The sequence below is a fragment of the Euprymna scolopes genome, chromosome 10 (assembly GCF_053919585.1).
Source record: "Euprymna scolopes isolate OS-2025 chromosome 10, ASM5391958v1, whole genome shotgun sequence".
Lineage (NCBI taxonomy): Eukaryota > Metazoa > Mollusca > Cephalopoda > Sepiida > Sepiolidae > Euprymna > Euprymna scolopes.
In genome coordinates this window covers 29,048,098-29,073,750 of record NC_136491.1, presented here as the reverse complement: position 1 = coordinate 29,073,750, position 25,653 = coordinate 29,048,098, and the positions used below count along the sequence as shown (strand labels likewise).

General features: G+C 34.7%; 1 protein-coding gene across 1 annotated transcript in view; it reads right to left on the bottom strand.

Moving 5' to 3' along the window:
- Positions 1-25,653, bottom strand: part of LOC145285896 (sodium/hydrogen exchanger 9B2-like) — a 284,636-nt gene that overhangs the window by 66,234 nt on the left and 192,749 nt on the right. The window contains exons 4-5 of the mRNA XM_080134363.1: positions 7,430-7,593; positions 2,570-2,676 (exon numbers count right to left, since the gene is read on the bottom strand). Coding sequence (XP_079990489.1) covers positions 2,570-2,676; positions 7,430-7,593 — 271 coding nt within the window. The remainder of the gene's footprint in view (positions 1-2,569; positions 2,677-7,429; positions 7,594-25,653) is intronic.

The window sequence follows — 25,653 nt, the reverse complement described above, 5'->3', positions numbered from 1 at the left end:
CTCGTTTATCTGCTGACGTCAGAGCTTTTGGTACTAAATCACTCATAAGCAGATAAACAAGATGCTTAAAAAAACGGTTACACTATACATGTAGACATATAACGATAGTTATTGCTCTCTTAAATTATTTCATCTTTGAAGATAAAAGTATACAAAAAGTCATTTAGGTTAAAGTGCAAGATGAATGGCAAATCCGTCATGATATGAAAATTTATATATCTATAAAAGTGAGAGTGCGTGTGAGGACACTTCTCAACCTATATACTCAACGATTTTTTTTTTACCTACTGGCTTGAAATTTGTTATATAATTTTTTACCTACAGACTTGAAATTTGTTATATAATTCTTTGCCTACAGACTTGAAATTTGTTATGTACAATATTCAGACTTGTGGAAAACTTTTGAATCCGTTTTCATCCGGAAAAATAAGGCTGCTAATGGGTCAAAAATGAAAAATTAATACGTAGAAGAAGCGAGGGGGGGTGGGGGTCATCGGAGTTTTATCTGTTTGCTAATTTTCAAAAATGCGCATGCGTGAATAGTTCAAATTACAGATTCATTATGTTAAAAATAAGTAGTTAGAAAACACCTATCAAAGGGCGTGTCACGCTGGTCTAATTGTTATCGTACTTCACTTACTGTCTTTGGATTTTCGTTTCGATCTCAGCTTGAGTATTTTTTCTTTTTTATATTTACAAGAAGTGAACTGTTTAGAAAAAGACATAATACTCGCATGCACATGTCTCAGTTTCTTTCCATGTTTTTTTACTTAATTTTTTTAAAAAGGGATTTAACGTTACGTTTAATACCTACAATATTTCTGAAAATAATAAATAAGAATTATGCATTAATTAAAATATAATATTTATGCGTATTTTACGATCGGGAAACGGCGGGCAGCCTACTAGTATTAAACAAAAAAAATTAAATACTTGCTTGTTTTCCTTAAATGCACGCAAAAAAGTTTTCTCATGTATTAAAAAGCTCTCATTCATTATCGACAGTCTGACGTTACTTTCCAGTAAACAGGCTTTCTTAATGAAGGTCTTGGTACTGCCCTTTTTTCATTTCATGCTGCTATTAGCCATTAAAAAAACTATGTTTAAACGGAGGTAAACTAGTTTACCGTTTTGTCAATAAACATATAGAACTAAAAGTTTTCCAATTTTTTCTTTATATGTGAGTGACGTCATGCTTATTCTTACAGACGTTGGTTGAATCAGTTTAGTAAAGCATTTCATACGGAAAAATATCCTTGCTTGGCAATTTGATTGCACACTGACCAATCAGTTAGCAGGGCACATTTATTTCATCTGTCCCCTGAAGAACTACTTCAACCTCTTTGGAAATCACGGTTGGTCAGCAAAGAGAATCTTGAAGTAACGAGGGTATCTGTCTGTCTGTCTGTCTCTCTCTTCCCCCCTCTCTCTCTCTCTCTCTCTTTCTCTCTCTCTCTCTCTCTCTTTCTCTCCTGTCCATGTTCACTGGACTCTTGAAAACTGCTGGGTCCTTCAGCCTCACGTTCTTTCCCACATCGAGCTGGAACTTTCTTTAGGGTGGGATTTTCCTCTCCTCTTACCGTTTTCTCTACTTGAGCAAAAGCAGGGTCACCTATCCATCTGAGTTCGGTCTTCTGTTCCTCTCAAATCTCGGGAATTCTCGCAGTTAGTCTCGCTCTCTTTCACATAAAACCAACCATGCCTACCGCTTTTTCTTCTTCCTCTTCTTTCTCTTCCAGCCCTTGCAGATTGACAACAAATGGAACAAACTTATATAGCAATTGTTAGTAATAGAAATTGGGTAAATTTGTTAACTTAAGCGGAACGGCTCATCAAGAACTTGTTTACGTTGGACTTAAAGACAACCAGATTGTAGTCAGCTGGAAAACAGGAGAACGGAAGACAGTTCCACAGGCGTACAGTTATTAGAAAGAAGCTTTTTTCATGGAATCTACGTTTAGGTTTAGGCACAGATAAAAAGTGGGGGGAATTATTGATAGTGTTTTTAGCTAGACGAGTGTTTCTTGTGAAAGTTTGGTGAGGGGGGACCATAGATTGAAGCTCAGTCGAGTACTTGCCATGAAAATAACGATAAAGCAGAGAAAAACTCGCAACATCTCTTCTGTGAGATAGAGGCTGCAGAGAAGAGAAAAGGACATCTACGAGGCTACAAAGTCTATTTTGAACTCTATCAAGGTGGGACAAGTCCTTTCTAGCAGCTCCTGTCCAAATGTGGCAACAGTACTCCATCCTTGGACGTACCTGGCTCTTATATAGATAGAGAATTGGATCAGTAGTGAGATATCTATTGGATCGATAGAAGGATCCCAATATTTTTCCAGTGGCCTTGGCAACAGATTTAATGTATGCGTTCCATTTCAGATCAGGAGTAAAGGCCAAGCCCAGAAGCTTGTCAAAACTCCTCAAGACGAGAGCCATTCATTTCAATTGATGCCAGATGGGGATCAGAACTTTATAATTTAAAATTTTATAAACTCGGGAGTGACTTTTCAATCAGCCTGTATATAAATAATAAAAAAATAAATAATAATAATAAAAAAACACTTACTGCTTCACGTGGTGGAATATACCATAAGACCATACCGAACACCAGACCAATTAACGCTTCTAAGAATGGATCCAAAGTTCTTTGAACAAGAATTGTAACATTGGAATCTAGAATTGGAAATTCGATATACAAATTCAAATCATCAGAATTGACTTTTCATAGTTTCTTTGCATGGGGCAATCAATCGGAGAATCAGAAAAATCGAAACGTTTTTTGAAATATCAGAAGTGATATTCCAAAATGATTCTTTTAATATTTATTTTGACAATAAAAAGCGAAATAAATACAATTTGTTTATTAAAGGTTTGGTTGTTTACAACATGAGATTAAAAGCCACAGGACTGAAGGTTGGGAAACTCGTTACAAGGTTTATGAAGTTTAATTTATTTTTTTCCAGACTTTGATGTTGTTTGTTTGAAGCATTGTTCAGTGTATGTCTGTAAAAGGTAACTGATAGAAAGTAATATAATGCAGAGGCGTAACGGATAGACACGAACCGAAGTAAATTAATGGTAGAACAAGTTCTACTCCTTTAATAAGTAAGCTTCTTAACAGTTGAGCACTGTCTGTAAAATGAAAACTTACATTTAAACTTGTGGAACAAGTTCTACCCTTTTAAATGTACGTTTCTTTACAGCTGAGCACTCTCTGTGAAATAAAAGTCGGTCAGTTAACCTATGTGCTAGATCATGACTTTCAGTCGCTTAATCACTGGAGATCGTTCTTAATAAGCTATATGCCTGTGTTTGGCTTTTTAAAAATGTTAACTGGTTCTACCAGATCAGGCTGTCTGAAGATATTGGCTTCCTCACACTAAATGCACCTAACATTGATGCTTTTTGTTTTTTTGTACTTCCTTTTGCAAAACTTATGTTCTGCAAAACCAAAAGCAAAAACACCTCCTCTCTTTTCCTTCTTCCCATTTCCCCATTCTCTTTCTAACCCCCCACTTCCTGACTAGTTTCCTAACTTAAAATGTACCAAATATTAATACTATAATCCTTTTCCCTCTCCCATTGCAAAACTTATTCATGTTTTGCAGGGAAGGGAACAAAAACGATAAAATCCACTACAAAACAACCAAACTAAACACTACAAACTAGCAATCGAAAATACAAAAAGCTTGAAGAATAAAAATCTTCTACAAAATAACTGGATGCAACATGAATACTGTTTCCAAAATAACTGAATTCGGCATTAAATTACCTGAAAAGGCTTGCTATGCCGTAAAACAATCAAACCAAACCATTAACAAACAGACATTAAGTATTTTTAAAATTCATCCTAAATGTTTTTCATGTTACCTTGTTTAAACTTGTTTTTCTTGTTTTATTTATGTATATGTATTTATTTGTCTCTACTTTTCTGTCTTATCGTCACCCCCCATCCCTTCGCGACTATTGAAACAGACAAAACACTGTTTAGCCTTGCTACAAAGTAAACTAGCGATAAAAAAACAAAATGCCGGGAATTATTTTCTCTATTAGAGTAGATAAAGTTAGGACTTTATTAAGTAATATACTTAATATATATTATTACTGCAAGCTTGCCTATATTGAAAATGCTTGCTTCCTGGCTAGCCAATCAAACCATCTAATATAGTTAGTCTTATTTTTAATTATATTCAAAATATAATACAGTGACATTAGCAAAGAAAAAGTCACCTATGAAAACGAACCTCCTAAATTAAAACCTTGAATAATTATCTAAACTCGAATGTAAATTAATATTAAGCCGACTTTACAAATTGATAAAAGTTAATTATTGGATTTTAATTATGAGGTGTAGCTCCAATGATTCAAACTCGAGATAGATAACGACAAACTTCCACCCATTAATATGGGAGGGGAGATTATCATCAAAAGTGTCCTGAATTGATAACTTAGCACCGGACCTACTACTTAGATATAAATAAGTCACTTGTACCCATTCCCCATCTCCCCATTTCTCTCTTTTTTTTTAAATGGAGAGTAGATAATACAGTGGATGTGTTATCGGCAGCTCCAGTAACTCTCGCTTCTCCTTTTTTGTCCCTCAGTCCTCATTCAAATGAGTGATTTTTCTGACAAAGGGCGAAGAAAAAGCTGCTTAAAGATCGGTAGTACTTGGTGAAGCATAAAAACTGTTTCCAAAATAATTTGAAAAGGGTCGATATGCCGTAAAACACAACAACCAAACCAACCATTACAAATGTTAAATTTCACTTAATTATCATCCTGGTTGAGACCATGTTTCTTGCTAATAAAGTCAGAAATGACTTTGTGACTGGGTCTGGATTTCACGACCAATGGCGATCGTGATTTCCCGCACTAAATGATTCCGAAAGGATGAAACACTAGTGTCTGAGGGCTGCTGCTGCTACTGGGTTCGGCTATCAAGTGGACCAACAGCGAGAAGCTGCTGGGAATTGAGCGCATTGATGGAGAGTGGTCGCTGCTGCTGCTACAGGGTTCGGCCGTTGTTAGGTGGGTAGCCTGAACCGTTCTCTGTGGACATAACTGTTGCTGCTGCCGAATTGGTTTGGGTCGCTGACGGGCCCAACTTCGTTATGTGGCGATCTAGCCGTGACTGACTGCTTGTTGGGAAAAAAAACCCTGTATTTATACTCGTCCGGCGGACGTAGTTGTAGACACTTAGGCTTGCAGCACTGGTCGTCATTTTCATTCTTGATTTGTGTTTGTTTTCCTGTCTTTAAAGTGCTGTAAGGAGTCGTGTGTTTGAGCTTTGTACTCGTGTGGAGTTTGGTAGAGTCTGCAAAGATCAACTCTTTCAACTTTGATTTCTTGGCAGCCAAATTTTCGCCCAAAAACTGATTAAAAAGCTTGGTGCATATCTGAATAGCCTTTTTGTAAAAATTCAAATGTTTAGACTCAAATTTGGCTGAATAGTTTGCTAGAGACCGCAAAGGTCAACTCTTTTTAACTTTGACCCCCTTGACAGCCAAATTTTGGCCAAAAACCGATTAAAAACTTGCCAACTTACTTGATGTAAAATTTTAAATGTTTAGACCAAAAATTTTTTTTAACTTTGACCTAATTTTGACCCATTAATATTTATTGTTTTGAGCTCAAATCAAATTAAAAAGTTTGATCCATGTCCAAGTAACCTATATCTAAAATTTCAAGTGTGTAGACACAAAATTGGCAGAGGAGTTTTTTAGAGTTTTCAAAGGTCAAATCGTTGAACGTTGACCCATGGACAGCCAAATTTCTGGGCAGAAACCGATTAAAAAGATTTTCCCAAATCTCAATACCCTTATGTCAAATCTCGAGTCTGACAGACACACAGACACACAGACACACAGACAATTTCACTTTTATAGATATATAGATTATTTTATTTATTTTTTACTGGTAAATTATGTTTAAAAAGTAAATATTTCAGAGTTTACTATTTCCTTGTCAAATAAAACTTAGAAACGATTAAAATAAGAGGTTTGAGATCCGCTTTCTAATCAATTAACACATAGAAGGCTCTTACACATGTTTCTGTTTGAAAGCTGAAAATTATGGAAACTCTGATTCCAAAAAAAAAAAAAAACCTTCTTTTAATAATTCTCAACTCCTATGAATTATTGCAACTCTCATATTCTATATATTTGAAAAAAAAACCCAAAAAAAACAATATACTCTTTAAATAATTCTCAACTCCTTCGGGCCAAGATCAAAGTGTAGTATCTGATCTTCAGATGCTACACTTCAAGTTCTCTCAGTGGATGAGAAATCCTTCACGATTGAGACAATTTTTATTTTTGTTCCTTTTCTCCACATTCAAAAACGCCCCCGGTGTTCTGTTCTGTGGGAAAACATTGTAAATAGGAACTCCTATGAATAATAGGAAGCTAAATGCATTTTATAATTCATAAAAAAGGGAACGCAGAAAAGGGGGGAAATTCCCTAAAGTATGATAGAGTGATTGGAACATTTTTTTTTTTAAATAATAAGATATCATTTATTAAATTCATATGACGTTTCGGCCTTCTTCAGATCTAAAATAAAAAGCCCCCCCCCCCCAAAAAAAAAACTATTAATTTGGAAAAAACTGATGAGTAGAGTTACGGAAAAGAAAAGAATAAAAAAAAGGAAAAGATAATACAAGAAGAAAAGAAAAAAAAATATATGCAAATTAAAGGAAGAAATTATTTTTAAAATTCGGCAAAAGTTATAGCCCGTTAACTTAGAATACATACTTTATGCCAAATTAATGGTTGAATATGCTTGAATTTATGCCCAGTTTGCAGTAAATAATAATCTCTATTAATTCCTTACTGTGCATCGAAAGGATACCATATTAGTTAGCTACACCTTATTATAGCAAAGTTCCATACAATATTTCAGCCAGATCGACACAGTAGTTTCTAAGAAAACTTCTAGAGTAAATCTGATATTGTGGTAGCAAATCCCTATTAATCCCTATCAGTGCACTGAACAATAGCATAATATTTAGTTCGCTACATATTATCATAACAATGGTCCATCCAAAATTTGAGGCAGATCGGTCCAGTAGTTTTCGAGAAAAGTGAAATAGAGAGAGAGAGAGAGAGAGAGAGAGAGAGAGAGAGAGAGAGAGAGAGAGAGAGGTAAAGAAATATAATACAGATATTTACTTGGAGAAATGTTTATTTAGATTTAATAACAGCTTTTTTCTCTTTGCTTTTATGTCGAAAGATTTGTTATTTCATTTGCTTTGATGCGTTTCTGTTTAAGTAGCCAGTATCTCCGGACAGCCTGATCTTATATCACCAGATACAAGTAAAATCAACATCACATGAAGTAAATAAATTTAACAATAAATTGATTTTTTCCAGTCATCATATGCGTGTGCATATATGTGTACACGATTTTGAATCCTGAATCTCACCTCTTGTCCAAACCAGATGGCCAGTAATGAGTGCAAAGGCATTGTTGATAAGAGATGCGACAATTAGTTGTGAAGGGATCGTTTGCTTGCTGCCATAGTTCAACTCTTGAAGTTTCAGCAACTGAGACACAATCACTGCCGTCGACACACCACTCATCAGAGATCTACAAGAAAGAAACATTGTAATCATATTGTCAGCAGTAAAATTAAAGTTCTAAATTTTTGAGACGAGGGCTGATTGTTGATATTACTTGTATTGATAGAACTATTCTCAACTTTTCGGTCGGTTTGGTCTTCGACCCTCTTCAGACATGTTGGTTGTTTTTTTTAAAAAAGAAAGGAAAAAAAGTTTCTGGCTCCATGGATATTTTCGTATTCTTGGAGTTAGTTTCTGTTTTATGGCTGTCGTTTCGTATGTGTGAAATATTTGGTTGACAAAGGGAAGGCAACTCTAATAAAGATCGATTATCTCTCTTCTATCACCGAAATGTTTTGTTTTTCCTACAATTAGAGGCTTCCAAATGTTATTAATTTCTAAGCTTGGTCTGCTTAAACAAAAATTGTACCCCTTAAAATTTCGGCGATGGAAGGGAAATAATCTCCTGTCGATCTTCATTAGAGTTGTCTCTCTTTTGTCAACCAATTTTTGTCACACATACGAAATCACAGCCGTAAAACAATGACTAATTTCAAGAATACAAAAATATCTATGGAGCCAGTAATTTTTTCCCTTTTCCAAACAACAATCAATATGTCTGAAGAGGGTCGAAGGCCAAACGGATCAAAACGTTGCGCAAATAACACTCAAGATAAGAACAATAGTCCAATCAATACAAGTAATATATTCTCACCATGTTGTGTACAAATCGAATAACAAAACCACCAGATATGAATGAGTCTGCTAGGAAGTGTTATATAACGAACTAGCAGGGCTACTACTCGACGTTGCCCGGGCTATATAAAAAAGAAAAGTAATTGCATTTGACTACACTTGCTAAATGTTTTTTTTTTTTTAATTTAATTATTTTTACTGTACAATAATTCATATCAGTTTGAAAAATTTTAAACTTAAAAAGAACATTGTTAATGACCATTTTGATAAAAAAAAAAATCCACTGATGTCAGCCCACTGCTACAAATTTGGGATAGGGGTATGTAAGCAAGAAAAAAGTTTTAGTCGTTACGATTATGAAAAAAAACAAAAAACAAGTAACGCATGCATGGTCCCCCGTGAGTGCACAGCTGAATTAGCCCCCCACCCCCCAAACCGAATGTTTTTGCAGTTCACAAATCACAAGAAATCATACTTTTGAAAATATGGAATACACGGAGGCCCAAAATCGGAGACAGTCGAAAAACTGTCTGAGAATGACGTCATGTAATTAAAAGGAAGGAGGAGTGCTAGGTTTCTTTTTTTCTTTTTTTCCCAGATGTGCATCAGTACATTTCTATTGTAAACGTTTGTATAAATTTTACCATTTTTTAAAATTTAATTATTTTTCTATGTTCCTGTTTTTAAATTAATTTTTATTTATTTATTCGCCAATATTATATAAAAATTATGTTACGCCGAAAGTTTCACATTCTTGCGAGCAAGGAAATTATTAAAATCTTGCATATAAAAATTATGCGAAATCTGTAATTAAAAAAATAAAAGTAAAAATATTTTTGCTGTTATAATTTTTTTTGTGAAAATATTAAATAAACAATGCTTAATTCAATAGTAATATAGGTAGTTCGAGAAATTCATTTTTCTTCGAGTTATATCGAATTCATTGATATGGACTTTAGGGGCTTTTTTCGTAATGTTCCTGTAAAAATTATTTTATTTTTTTTTTTATTGTTAAAAATTACGATGCTTTATTCATATAAAAAAAAGCAAAAATAAATTCTTGCGTTTTTTATTTACTACTGAAAACTTTAGTAAAGGTATTTTTTGTTTAGATAAAATAATACATTTCCACTAAGATTTAAATAAAAATTATTAGTTCATTATATTCCGCGATCATTATTTGATAAATACTGAAATTTTCATTAAAATTTGTTAATTTCCTGATTTTTGGTGAATTTTTAAGTAAAGGGAGGAGTCAAAATGTTTATACATTTTGAGCATCGGCATTTACTTTGCCTGTACCTACCATTTGATGTAGCCCCGTTTTCGGATATCATTAGCTTATATACATATAAACGGCTTTATGTCTGTCTGTCTGTCGGTCTGTCCGACTGTTTGTCTGTCTGACTCCATATTTTCAAACTCTATCTCCACCGAAACTAAAAATCGCGGCGGAGTGGCGCTAAAGGCCTCAAATGATTGGAATTTTATGACCCGTTCTCTTACGGGTCTTTAACCGGTTGAAATAGTTTTTAAGGTGTCAAAAATGGGTCAAAATTGGAAAAAAATCGTCAAACATTTTGTACATTCAGCTTATTTTAAATTTTTAATCACTTTATATGCGTGTCACGTTGGTACAGTGGTAACATCACCAGCTTTGAATGCTACAGTTTCGATTTCAATTCTAACTGATGGCACCTAAATACTTTTTTTTACTTTTTAAATCATGACTCTATAATAATTTATACGAAATCTGAACTAATTAAAATATCATATTTAAGCGTATTTTACGCCCAGGTAAAGCTCCTCCTCTCCTGCTAGCAATAATATATGATCATTTTTGTAATAGTGTGAGAAAGAAAGTCATAGTAATTTTCGTCGTGCTAAGAAAGAAGTCAGGAAAATGTTACATAAAAAAAGAACATTCAAAAGAAACAGGGCAAAAAAAAAAAAGAAGAACATTGTCATCTAAGAGGTTCTGGACTGAAAGAGTAAATTTAAGATTATCTCTTACAATGTAACTTTATTATTTGTATTGAACTATGTAACACAATATTACTTTCTGAGTATTTATTAGTACTTATTAATTTATCTAATTTTGATCTGTTCTAGATTTAGAATACAATGGACAATATTTTTGTAGGCATGTTAATAAACTCATATCTACTGCGTGTTATCGTTTTTTCTGTCAAAAAACTATTTTTTTTGACAAACACTATCAGCCTTATCAAAACATATCTGTTGATTAAATATATTTTGTGGAATTTCCATGGATCACGTTAGTTAGACACTACTGAGTCAAAATCCGTAATTGCTCAAGTATCTCTGTGTTTTTACTTTTCACTTAAACCTATAGTTTTCAGGCAATTTTAACAACAGAAAACAAACAAAGACAAGATAAGTTATTTTCTACCTACCTGGATAAAAATTTTGTGTTTTAACTTATTTTAAAGCGTTCTTTTGTGTCTAGTATACAGTTAGTGTCAAATCTGTTAAATTAGATTGATAAAAAAAAATGGCTGACATTAGACGATCACATGGAGTCTTGATAATCGCTCAAAACTTGAAAATTAAACAAAGTACCATTAATAAAAATATACAGCTCAGTTGGACAATAACTTTTCCGCACGATAGATGACAGGTATTAGATGTGATTCTGTTTAATTTTCGATTTTTGAGCGATTATCAAGACCTTCCGTGATCATCGTCAAATGTTTGCAAGTATTTCTTGTTCTTAATTTATCGATTTGTCACTAGATGTGTATTAAACAAAAAAAAAACACTTTAAAATAAGTTAACATATACAAAAAAAAAATTATCCAGGTAGGTAGAAGAGTAACTTATCTTGCCTTTGGAAACATTTATTTATTGTTTATTTATTTTTTTGTTTTATTTCACTTTTATTTTTTCTTGGCTGGTGTTAAAAATGTCCGGTTTTTCTGCTTTGGACACGGCAAGAAACGATATAGATGGGATAGAGTATCTTAACGGAGATGTTGAGTACCTAATGACATTCACTTTTCTGCTCATCCACGCAGGTGCACTAAGTGATATAAAACGTGGAGGGTTATCAAACCTAAATGTCAAGTAGAACGTATAGAAAAAGGTTGAATAAACCAGGAAAAGCAAGAGAAATAAAAATGTCCATCCCAGGATGAAAGCAGCTATTCTTCTGATTTTAATATCCAAGCTTTTTGGGTTTTATTTTTTTTAGAACTGAGCAAAAATAATTTCCCTATCGATAATCCACACCTGTCTATATGTGAAATCGAGACACAAAACTAGAACAGAATCTTTTAGGAGAAGACTATATATAAAGCAGAGTTGTCTGCATGTGTGTCGCAGTATGACACCGCGTGCTACCCTGCTCGACAGCCCGACGATCCCAAACGCTTTGTGCCGTGACTTTGTTCTCGTTTTGTCTTGTTATAGTTATATCATCAGAGTCGCTCACACCGCCGGCTGTCGAGGGGAGCAGACAGGTTCACAAGTATAAAACTAGAATAAACACGGGGAAACAAGAAAAAAACAAACAGACTCTGATGCTTCACATATATATCGGTTGGACTCTGGGTGTGTTTGTCTACATGCTATATGTTCACATACACGTCCTGTCGAGGCTGGGTTCGTCTGTGGTCGTTAGTTCATCTTGATTTTCTTAAGCTTTTCCGCCCTGGCCCAAGTCACGATCTATCTCCAACTGTAGTCAAAGTCCAACTGAAATCTTAACTCTCACTGTCGTAAAGTCTCAACTCAGCTTTGTCGTCCATATTGTTCCCCTGATTCACTACCCCAAAATACCTACAGGTGCATTGTCTAATCTTTATGTCATTGTTCTTTACCTATCGGTAATTCGGTCACCCGTCACAGTCTGAATTTAAACTTCACCCCTGACTCCTTTGTCCGAATCAGCGCCTATTGTTATAAAAAAAACTGCTATTTCATTTGTCACCCACTCTTTTTCACTCCCTACCCCCAGCACTCAGTGACCTCAGTCGAACAGTGTCATAGCATCACAGTTAAACGGTTGATTCAAGAGGCAAACTAATTGCAGATTTTGAATCCGATGTCATAAGTTCATTTTACAACTCATTATTCAAAATTTAACGTACATGAAAAAAAGACAAAAAAAAAAAAAAAAAAAATAGAAACAAAAGTTCAGAAATTTTTTGTCTTCCCCTTTTCTGTTTAATATTTTCTATTATTAGCCGACCAAACATATTTATAATAATCTAAATCTTTTAACTGAAAAAAAAAAAAAATGAAACATATAAAATAAGTCGAGAATTTAATCCTTCGTTTCTTTAATTAAAATTGAAACTTTCTCTTATGTTATATTCTTCATTTGAGACAATCCAACTATTATAGATCTATGTAGAGATGTGACCCGATGGGGACCGAGTGATGCCGAGCGACCTTGCTAGTTGATTAAGGAACAGCTTGTCGCCTGGGTGGTCTCATTGACACGAATTCAGAGGAATTCGCACGGTTTAATTCTAATGATGATGATGATGCTGATGCTGATTTGATATTGTTTTAAACAGAATACGTCTGTTTCTTGGTGGATAATCAAAATGATCTTCCCCTCCCCCCCCCCTCGCCGGGAATATCACAGCGCGTGTTAACGCCAGAATAAGTCATAAAAATAAATCCGAAAATTAACAGACGATAGAGGTGTCGTCCAGTGACGGAAGTAGGAAGACCCGTTGAGCCTAATTAGGCGTGACGTTTCGTATTCCTGGCATGAGAACGTTATTTCCTCGCTGATGGAGCGGAGAAGGTGGGGGGAGAGGAGATGAGAAGGGAAAATCTTTTCTTTCCTTCTCTTTTTGCTTAGATAAATGAAAGGGTTGCTTTATTATTTTCTCTTCTTTCTCTTTGGCAACCAAGCAAGCCCTTACTGCCCCCCTCCCACTCCGAACAAAGGCGCGGCAAGTGATTAGTTGACCGTCACTTGTGGGCATACTTGGAGGGTGAAGGGGGTTACAGCTAGCGTTTTTGATAAAACAAGGTGAGAAAAGGGAGAGAGAGATTTTCTTTTTCGGGATTCTTTTTGCTCCACGTTCCAATACGCGTGTCTCTGGCAGCTGATCCCTTCCCGTGGACTGACGGTAGATAAAGAACGAAGAACTTGGTAAAGGAAAGAAAACTGCCAGCCCCCTAAGTTGCATGACTAGGCCAGTGTTTAACTACTATTTGTAAAGTCGAAGACAATAATCAATTCTATGTTAAGAAAAACCAATTAAGTTTTGACTTTCTTTTCTTTAATTGGAAACGCCTTTCTGAATGCAATATATTTCTCCGATAGGTGACGTTTGGAAGCTGATTTGAAAGCGGAACCGGAGAGCGACCGACGACGAAGACAAATTCGACCACTAGACAAAAACACGGGTGACGCCACAGGTATCGGCTATACCTGCATCTCAACCCACGTGACTATGCACCTGAGCTGCCCTGTAGGGGTTACGGAGGTAATTTTGTATTCTTATATTTGATCTCTGAGAGCTAACTAAATCGTCTTTGTAATCGGTTTAATGTCCGTTTTTTTTTATGGAAATTGCTCCAGACAAGGCATGAAGCCTCTTGATGTAAGAAACTAAAAATATTACTTCAAGATAAAAAAATTTGCCAACGGTAAATGGAATAGAGTCTGCCCTCTTCATCAAAAACATCACTCATGGAATGTGAGGACTAAAGGACAAAATAAGGAAGTGAGATTTACATGGTTGCCAAAAGTAAACCCAAGATCCATTTTCTATTCTCCTTTTTTTACATGCTGGCATATCTTGGACATCTTTAATAACGTAACTCGCAAACTAACCTATTCTTGGACAAGTCTTTGTTTATCCCTCTTTCTTTCAAGTCTATTTTTATCATTTCCTGACATGTTTTCATTTCAGTTCCCTTCAGAAATAAACCTGCTACCTTAACTGCTCTACATCTGCTGACACAAGATCTCTCATCCATTCTGCCAACCTAGCCATACCATCGAAATATCTTGTTCTGCTTACCAACATTTCTATGCTCGCCATATTTAATCTTTCTCAAAAGTTATCAGATCTAAGCCTGTCTTTAATAATTCAAATCACACATCCATCGTATCATTCTCATATCATTTCTTTCCATGCAACGCATGTCCTCAACCCTAACTGACCAGGTTTCACTTTCATACAACATCATACTGCATACTGATAAGCCCTTTGCTTGGTCAACAGTGGCAATGCTCTGCCCGTTAGTGATAACAAAATATCCTTGAACTTACTCTCTGTCCTCTCCTAATGCGCACAATCACATTAGCACCTACTCCACCTTGTGCCCCGATGGCATCATCAAGGTATCAAAATTTTTTAACAATCTCAGTAACTTTGACATTCGCACATATTTTATTCATACCTGAGTTTGCATTCATCCCTAATATCTTACATTTCTTGTACACAATTCACGTCTTGTCTATCCAATGTGTACCACAGTTGCATCCATTACTTTACAACAAACTGAGCATAGCAACAATTTTTATCACTTTCCCCACATGTTTTCCTTGTTGTTCCTTTCAGAAATGAACCTGTAGGACTGACCTGAGTCACCTTTAAAAGCCAAGAATTAGGACGAAAATAATACTATTCCCCAAGAAATAATAGTTTCTTAGCCCCTCTTTTTCTCTTTCTCATAAACCGGACACAGACCAGGAACTGCTGTCCAGAGTCCCTCATCATCTCCCTCCTTCTCTCTCTCTCTCTCTCTTTCTCTCTCTCTCTCTTTAACCAATCCCTAACTAGCATGACAGGGGAGTAGGCAGTACACTCTTAGTCCCGAAACCAACGAGATGTATGTTGCTGATGAACATTATTAACAAGAGGTGTAAGATCAAAGTGTAGTATCTGTTCTTCAAATGTTGCACTTCAATTTCTTGTTCTCTGTCAGTGGAGGAGAAATCCTTCACGACTGAGACAATTTTAATTTTTGTTCCTTTTCTCCACGTTAAAAAAAAAAACGACCCCGGTGTCTAACTCTGTCCCGTGGGGAGGCATTGTAAATATTAACAAGAGGTGTATTCTCTCCAAAATGTAAAAAGGCAAATAAAGTTCTTTCCTTTTAAAGGTTAACATTCGTATTACTTTTATTATTGCAACAACAACTAATGAAGACAAGTGCCAGCAAGTGTTACAAACCTGCAACCTTAACTGCTCTACATCTGTCGACACAAGATCGCTCATCCATTCTTCCAACCTAACCATTAAGATATCTTGTTCTGCAAACAACACTTCCATACTCTCCATATTTAATCTTTCCGAAAAGATCTAAGTCTGTCTAAGATTCAAATCACACATCCATCGTATCATTCTTATATCATTTCATTTCATGCAACGCATGTCCTCAATCAGGTTTCACTTCCATACAATGTCATGTCTTCATATCTGATAGGCCCTTCGCTTTGTCAACAGTGATAATGCTCTGCTGGTTAGTGATAGCAAAAGTTCCCCGAACTTACTCCATTCTTTCCTAACTCATTCAATCACACTAGCACCTAGTCCACCTTGTGCCTCAATAGCATCATCAAAGTATTAAAAGTTTTGAATAATCTCAACAACTTTTCCATCTGCACACATTCTATTCATATCTGAGTTTGCATTCATCCCTAATGTCTGACACTTGTACACAAACTGATTGTAATCTCTCAATTCACGTCTTGTGTATCCAATGGCTACCACAGTTGCATCCGACTCCTTTACGGCAAACTGAGAAAAAGGATATGCAAAACTGATCAATATTTTTTTCTTAATGATGTTCACTCCCAGACTTTTACTTTCCATAGCACCTGCTCCGCCTGGTGCTCTAATGAAAAACATGGCAAATCGAATGGATGTGCTTTTTTATTTTTTTTTAAAAACTCATATTCACTCCAAACAATGGACAGTATCACATGGACGAAAGGGGCTACTATTCGGGGCTATATCTACTGGAACATTATGTAGGGAGTTGAGCAGCGAGATATCTGTTCATATTATTACACTTGAACTTTTGCATGTCAGTACAGTCAAGGAAGCAAGAGACTGGGAAAGAATTCCAAAGTCTAGCAGTTTGAAAGAAGAAACTATTAGAGTAGAAGTCTTCTCGCATTGTGGCAACAGTCGCGGAAACAAGCGGCCAAGGGTGACGTGTGCGACGTTCAAAACCAAACTGATAAGACATAAAAAGGCGACATATTCTCAAATTCGATAGCATCTTGATTTGCATATGTCGAATTGGAGCATATAAAAAGCCTGCATTTCTTTGATTGATGGGAAGATATTTTTTGCTCACTCTGAGTCATTTTGTACATACTTCGCGTGTCAGAGGGAGAAAAGAGTGACAGATTTTTTTTTTTTTTGTGCACGAAATGGTATTCGGCAGTTTAAAACTTAAATTTCAACACTTCAGGCATCAAGGGATCTCTACTGTGAAAAGGGTGTAATTTTGTTGCATGTCGAGTTAGTCAGGGGTTTTTATGTCAAGATGGGAGACGAGTGCTATTAAAATACTAATGCAATATTGTGGCGATGGGACAGGAGTTGGAGCCTGGTTGATAGTATAGGACCTATTAGGTTGGAAAATCCTTTTGGAACCTGTCTGAAAGGGAGAGGTTACTGGTATATGCACTAGCGCAAATGTGGTAACAATGCATTCATACATGGGCGAATGATTGTTTTTTTTTTTAAGATATAGAATACTCTCAGGTGTGAGTAACTTTCTAGCTTGGTAGAGGAAGCCCACCTTTTTTGCAGCAAACTTGGCAATGTCTTCAATGCATTTGTTCCAATTCAAGTTGCCCATTAATGTTAAGCTGTGGCGTTTGAATGAAGAATATTCTTAAATTTCTGAATATTTTAGATGCGGATTAATAATTCGTATTATTTGGAATCTTCGGACTACTATTATCACCTTAACTGTTATTTTTATAACGTTTCAGACGATGTAACCGCCGACCTTCAGATGTATCTTGTTGAACTCGGGAATCTTTCTGTCGAACTGGGGTTACTTGAACTAAGGAAAACAACAGTACCGCTTTATTTTAAAACTTTTATTGAAAAAATCAATTCAGGTAACTTGATTAAGTGGTAGAGCTGACATTTATTCAATGTAGCCACATTCAGCCTCAGTCACCGCCTCAATACGGGTCCAGAAGTGGGAGCATGCCTTTTCCACAAGTGCTGACGAGAGCTTGGCGAATACTCGGTGGATGGCAGCGATCAGGCTGGCTTTTGTGTTGTGGCAGCTCATGTTGCTGATGTTCTTAACATATGACCAGACGAAGTTATCTAGCGGGTTCAGATTAGGGAAGGAGGAAGGCAGCAAGCGGAGGGTACATAGTCATACCACTCCTCCTGAAATCAAGCCTGGGTCTCTTTGGACTTGTAGGCTGGCATCGAGTCCTGCTGCCACACTCATGATCTGCCAGCGGCCACCTTATTGCACCAGGGGATCACCACACTCTTCAGCACATCCAAGTACACTTTGGTGCTGACTTTCAAGCCGACTTCAAAGATCTGAGGTGATATGATGTGGTCCTCACTTGAAATCACACCAAAGACCATAACTGTAGCCGGAAACTTCATTGAGCTGTGCCAAGTGTTGAACCTTCCAGATTTGCATTTTGAGGGTGCTGGCAATGGTCCTTTTTTTCATAACTAGGATCGGTAGAGAGCATGAGTTGTACAGTGGCACATCTCTCATCTCGCTCGTTAAACATGATAGAAGGCTGCTATCGCTCTTGCGATTTGTACAAAAAAAAAAGAAGCCAACTAGGAGATGGTCCACAACAAAAAAAAGAAAACCGATTTTCATCAAATGGAAATGGAATCATGCCGTCTTTTCTAGGGTGACAAGTACATCAACCTGAACGTTATGAAAATAACACTGAAGATGAGAACAGTAGCCCGAAGACACCAAATAATACGAATATCCATTTTTGTTATTAACTTTCTAAAAAGAAATTTTAACTTTTTTTTCTGTTATTTCATTGATTTCCTGATTTTTTTTTAAGAGAGTCAATTATCTTGACTATAAAAGAAAAGTGTTTTTTTTTTCTTGTTTGTTATTTTAACAGATTTAAGACTTAGGAAATGTTTTTTTTTTTTTAAACCACTTCAAGAATAAACACTCGAGTTGATCAAATGAACCGAGGAAATAAAGGGAGATAACCTTGAAATTTGTTTAAGAAACAAAGTAAGAAACAAAACAAACAAACAAAAAATACAAATTACTAAATGCGTTCCTTTAACATTCGATTACCAGTGTGTGTGTGGGGGGGGGCAATTTCAGTTCGCGTAAAGATAATATGATCTGAAACTTAAATTGGCTTTTAGTAATTAACATTTCTTGCCTTAAATTAAACGGACAAACTGCGCATGTGCAAAAAAATAGAATTTTGACCCCAATAAAATAAAATATTCTGTTATAGTAACATGCCATAAAAAGTTTGGAATCAATCATGAGGAAATTATCTGCATAACTCCTCACTTTTTTAATTGCCTTTATGACCTTAATAAACGAAAATATAAATATGTGATATACACTCACGCACACATATTTTATATATATATATATATATATATATATATATATATATATATATATATATATATATATATATATATATTGACAGCAAGTATTTTTTTTAGACGCGTCTGATTGAACATGACTGAGTTAATCATTTTACCGATCTTTCTGGATATCTTTTCTATTTGCCGAGCGGTCTTTTTAATTTCAGCAGGCATACATATAGAATGGCGACCAAAAGTTGTCGTTCGGACACATTTTTCTTAAGCGCTTTATCTCGGTGCATCTGATTATCGTCAGGAGCAAAGGCTCGGTGTAGTTACAATTTTTTTCCTTTTTTTTAAAATTTTTAAATGGATATAAAGGTGAGTGTAGGAGGGCTAGGGGCGAATTATTTCATTTTTTAATTTCGATTTTCCTATTTTATAGTTTATTAATTTAGTTTCATGTTAGTTATTAAATACTGTTAGTATATTTGTCCCGGTGTTAAATGAGACGGGTTTAAAACTACAGCCCTTTTTAAAAAAAGGAATAACTCTATCGTGTTCAATAAGACGCGTCTCTCTCTCTCTCTCTCTCTCTCTCTCTCTCTCTCTCTCTCTCTCTCTCAATATATATATATATATATATATATATATATATATATATATATATATATATATATATATATATATATATATATATTTGCGGCGAACGGCTTTACCTGGTCAGAAAATACGCTTAAATACGATATTTTAATTTGTTCAGATTTCGTATATATTATTATAGAGTCGTGATTTCAAAAATAAAAAAAGAAAAGAATTTGGGTGCCATCAGCTAGAATCGAAATCAAAAGTAAAACTGTATCATTCAAAGCGTGTGACGTTACCACTGTACGAACGTGACATGCATATGAACTGTTTAAAAATATTGACCCCTAAAAGAATAGGCTGTAAAAAAATCCACTTATATGAGGTCTCTAACGCTGCACTGCAACTTTTAGTTTCGGTAGAGATACAGCTAAAAAATATGGAGGCAGACAGACAGACATAATATATATATATATATATATATATATATATATATATATATATATATATATATATATAGTGCCGGCAAAAAAAAAAGTCCGCACTTGTAATTTTTTCAACAACTGAAAATTTAAGCTAAATTTAATGTAACTGTTTGAACAACCTATACCTCATTCGATTCGCCTTTTATTTTTCTATAATTTTACCTGTTCATATTTGACTTTTAATTGAAATATTTTAGTGTTCACGTCAATTTAAAAAACATCACTTCAAATTGAGGAGGCAAAAAGAAAGTCCACAGCAACAAATTCGCTTAACACCAGCTTAAATTATTGCCCCTAAATCAGCTTAAAAATCCACCAACAGACAACAAAGCATCTCTAATTGTAATTGTTGTTGTTCCAGGTTATACAACGTAACATTTAGTCCATATGCCACAACTTTTCTTAGTGATCGTCAGTAGTTCATTAATCTCCACCTTTCTGGTTTATCCAATTGAGAAATCGACCGCAAATTGAAATATGATGAGAAAACGATATGAAAGACTGTGCAAAAGCACCAAAACACCGGCAGTGTTCGTGATGTCACTAAATCTGGTCGTACTACAGTTACTTCTAACAGGGAAGACAATGCTATCAAGATCTACAGCCTAATAAACAGATTTGAAACGGCTCCCCAAATCCAACAACAGTGCAATCTTGTTTAAAAGTGCTCTCTTTCTACTGTCAAGAAGAGATAAAAAGAATTTAATTTGCGAGGATATGTTGCAAGACACAAACCAATGATTTCTGTAAAGAACCGAAAGAGCCGTCTGATGCAATGAAGATCGTAACTCTTCATATTTTAGCGAGGAAAGCAAGTTCAAAAGACTAAGCAGTGATGGTATGCAGTACGTGCGTTCGTCGGAAGAAAGATGAAGAATTTAATCCTAGGTGCCCAGTTTTAATGCTGCAAAGTGGTGGCGGTTCAGTTTTAGTGTGGGACATTATTAGTATCAATGGTCCCGGGTCTATAGTTCGCTTGCAAGGTCGAATTAATTTTGACTGAGCATTTTCTACCTTACGTTGGTCGGAATTTGGATGAAAATCCCATCTTCATGGAGGATAATGCTCCCATTCACACAGCTGGCAATGTCAAGAGGTTCCTTGAAGAGCATGATATTCCATGTTTGGATTGGCCTGCACAATCTCCAGACCTCAATCCTATCGAAAACCTATGGCATTATATCAAGCAACAGCCACACAATGATAAAATTTCAAATTTTGAAGAACTTTGGACAAAAATGAAAGAAAAGTGGGATGCCCTTTCCCTGAAGTATTGCTGCAGTCTAATTCAAGGAATTCTCAAAAGATTGCAGACTGTCCAATTGCAGAAAGGCTATGCCTCTAAATATTTACTAGTTCATTGTGTTTATCTTGTATTTGTGTTGCATTAATGTCCTAAAGTCACATTTAAATAAAAAATTTTCGTTGTGTAGACTCTCTTTATGCCTCCTCAATTCGAAATTATATTTTTAAATTGACATGAACACTAAAATATTTCAATTATAAGTCCAATATAGAGGAATAAAGGCGAATCAAATGAGGTATAGTTTGTTTAAAAAGTTACCTTAAGTTGAACTTAAATTTGCAGTTTTTGAAATAAATTACAAGTGCGGACTTTCTTTTTGCCGCCTGTATGTATAAATATATGTCAAGAGTGTGAGTTCCTTTTAGAAAAAAGAGGATTTAATTTCAATAAAACATAATATGCAGCAGGTGAACTTAAAAGCCAAATTAGAACACAATATTGCAAATATGAAAAAATACTTTACTTGTTTAACATTTATAATTTATATTTGAAAATAAAAGGCCATCCCAAGTATTTTGTGCAAAATCGAAATCTTTCTTAAATATACGCGGATCAATCAGATTTACTGGTTTCAAGAATATTTTGTTAGTCTGTATTTTGAAAAGTAACATTATTAATATTAGAGTAGGATAGAATACTGCTGCCATATCTGGGCAGGAGCTGCTAAATACAGCCTATCCTGCCTTGATAGAGTACAAAATAGACTTCGTAGCTTAGTGGGGGATGGCCTTTTCTCTACCCTGCAACCTCTCTCCCACAGAAGAGACGTTGCGAGCCTATCCTTGTTTTATCGTTATTTCCATGGCAGTTGCTCGTCTGAACTCCAATCTCTGGCCCCCCCTCACCAATCTTTCACGAAAAACACCCGTCTAGCTGAATCCACGGTGAAATATTTCCCCCACTCTATATCTGTGCCTAAATCAAAAAGCGGATTCCATGAACAAAGCTTCTTTCTTAGAACTGCACGCCTGTGGAACTCTGTTCCATCTGCCTGCTTCCCACCTAGCTACAACTTGGATGTCTTCAAGTCCAACATTAACAAATTCCTAATGAACCGCCTCCTTAAGTAAACACTTCATCAAATCTCCACACTAACGTACTGTACTTGCAATAACCCTTATCCCTGAGTGGTTTCCGGGCCTTGATAAATGGTGACCACCGTGTAAAAAAAAAAAAATGCGTTTTTCATGTATTTTTGACTGGTTTTCGTTCTTATGAGCCCATAATAAATACAAAATTCAAATATTGAAAAAATCTTAATTTTTGACATACGCCGACATGTCACATTGATTTCCTGATTTATTTATAGAGAATCACAGAGACAATTATCTTGACTATGAAAAAAGTGCTTTTTTTTCTTGTTTGTAATTTTAACAGATTTAAGACTTAGGAAATGTTTTTTTTAAAACCACTTCAATTGTGATTGGTTTCAAGGTACTTTGTTCATCTCCTTTTACAAAGTTTACTTTGAACTACAAGGATGCATTTCTTATGTATTTTTGATGAGATTTCTTTCTTTTGAAACCATAATAAAGACAAAATTAGACATTGAAAAAACTTCAATTTTTAACATACGAAGACCTGTGAGATTTGGTGGTTTTCGAAGCATTTTGTATCCTATTTACCGATAATAAAGACAAAATTCAAACATTGAAAAAAATCTTAGTTTTTAACAATCCTGTGAGATTTGGTGGTTTTAGCAGGCTTTTGTATATCTACTTTTTACAAAGTTTCCTTTAGAATACAAGGCCAAGATAATTTTCTCATGTATTTTTGACTGGAATTCTTTTGTTAGAACCCATAATAAAGACAAAATTCAAACATTGAAAAAAATCTCAATTTTTCACATATGCGGACCTGTGAGATTTGGTCGTTTTCGAAGGATTTTGTATATTTACTTTTTACAAAGTTTCCTTTAGAATACAAGGCCAAGATTAATTTCTCATGTATTTTTGACTTGAATTCTTTCTTTTGAACCCATTATAAAGACAACATTCAAACATTGAAAAAATCTCAATTTTTCACATACCTGTGAGATTTACTGGTTTTCGAAGGATTATATATATCTACTTTTTACAAAGTTTCCTTTAGAATACAAGGCCAAGATTAATTTCTCATGTATTTTTGACTGGAATTCTTTCGTTAGAACCCATAATAAAGACAAAATTCAAACATTGAAAAAATCTCAATTTTTCACATACGCGGACCTGTGAGATTTACTGGTTTTAAAAGGATTTTGTATATCTACTTTTTACAAAGTTTCCTTTAGAATACAAGGCAAAGATTAATTTCTCATGTATTTTTGACTGGAATTCTTTCGTTAGAACCCATAATAAAGACTAATTACAACATTGAACAAATATCAATTTTTCACATACGCGGACATGTGAGATTTAGTGGTTTTCGAAGGATTTTGTATATCTACTTTTTACAAAGTTTCCTTTAGAATACAAGGCCAAGATTAATTTCTCATGTATTTTTGACTGGAATTCTTTCGTTAGAACCCAAAATAAAGACAACATTCAAACATTGAACAAATCTCAATTTTTCACATACGTGGACCTGTGAGATTTGGTGGTTTTCGAAGGATTTTGTATATCTACTTTTTACAAAGTTTCCTTTAGAATACAAGGCTAAGATTAATTTCTCATGTATTTTTGACTGGAATTCTTTCGTTAGAACCAATAATAAAGACAACATTCAAACAGTGAAAAAATCTCAATTTTTCACATACGCGGACCTGTGAGATTTACTGTTTTTTTGAGGATTTTGTATATCTACTTTTTACAAAGTTTCCTTTAGAATACAAGGCTAAGATTAATTTCTCATGTATTTTTGACTGGAATTCTTTCGTTAGAACCCATAACAAAGACAAAATTAAAACATTGAAAAAATCTCAATTTTTCACATACGCGGACCTGTGAGATTTGGTGGTTTTCGAAGGATTTTGTATATCTACTTTTTACAAAGTTTCCTTTAGAATACAAGGCTAAGATTAATTTCTCATGTATTTTTGACTGGAATTCTTTCGTTAGAACCCATAATAAAGACAACATTCAAACATTGAAAAAATCTCAATTTTTCACATACGCGGACCTGTGAGATTTGGTGGTTTTCGAAGGATTTTGTATATCTACTTTTTACAAAGTTTCCTTTAGAATACAAGGCTAGGATTAATTTCTCATGTATTTTTGACTGGAATTCTTTCGTTAGAACCCATAATAAAGACAAAATTAAAACATTGAAAAAATCTCAATTTTTCACATACGCGGACCTGTGAGATTTGGTGGTTTTCGAAGGATTTTGTATATCTACTTTTTACAAAGTTTCCTTTAGAATACAAGGCTAAGATTAATTTCTCATGTATTTTTGACTGGAATTCTTTCGTTAGACCCAATAATAAAGACCACATTTAAACAGTGAAAAAATCTCAATTTTTCACATACGCGGACCTGTGAGATTTACTGGTTTTTTAAGGATTTTGTATATCTACTTTTTACAAAGTTTCCTTTAGAATACAAGGCCAAGATTAATTTCTCATGTATTTCTGACTGGAATTCTTTCGTTAGAACCCATAATAAAGACAACATTCAAACATTGAAAAAATCTCAATTTTTCACATACGCGGACCTGTGAGATTTGGTGGTTTTCGAAGGATTTTGTATATCTACTTTTTACAAAGTTTCCTTTAGAATACAAGGCCAAGATTAATTTCTAATGTATTTTTGACTGGAATTCTCTCGTTAGAACCCATAATAAAGACTAATTACAACATTGAACAAATCTCAATTTTTCACATACGCGGACATGTGAGATTTAGTGGTTTTCGAAGGATTTTGTATATCTACTTTTTACAAAGTTTCCTTTAGAATACAAGGCCAAGATTAATTTCTCATGTATTTTTGACTGGAATTCTTTCGTTAGAACCCAAAATAAAGACAACATTCAAACATTGAACAAATCTCAATTTTTATCATACGTGGACCTGTGAGATTTGGTGGTTTTCGAAGGATTTTGTATATCTACTTTTTACAAAGTTTCCTTTAGAATACAAGGCTAAGATTAATTTCTCATGTATTTTTGACTGGAATTCTTTCGTTAGAACCAATAATAAAGACAACATTCAAACAGTGAAAAAATCTCAATTTTTCACATACGCGGACCTGTGAGATTTACTGGTTTTTTGAGGATTTTGTATATCTACTTTTTACAAAGTTTCCTTTAGAATACAAGGCCAAGATTAATTTCTCATGTATTTTTGACTGGAATTCTTTCGTTAGAACCCATAACAAAGACAAAATTAAAACATTGAAAAAATCTCAATTTTTCACATACGCGGACCTGTGAGATTTGGTGGTTTTCGAAGGATTTTGTATATCTACTTTTTACAAAGTTTCCTTTAGAATACAAGGCTAGGATTAATTTCTCATGTATTTTTGACTGGAATTCTTTCGTTAGAACCCATAATAAAGACAAAATTAAAACATTGAAAAAAT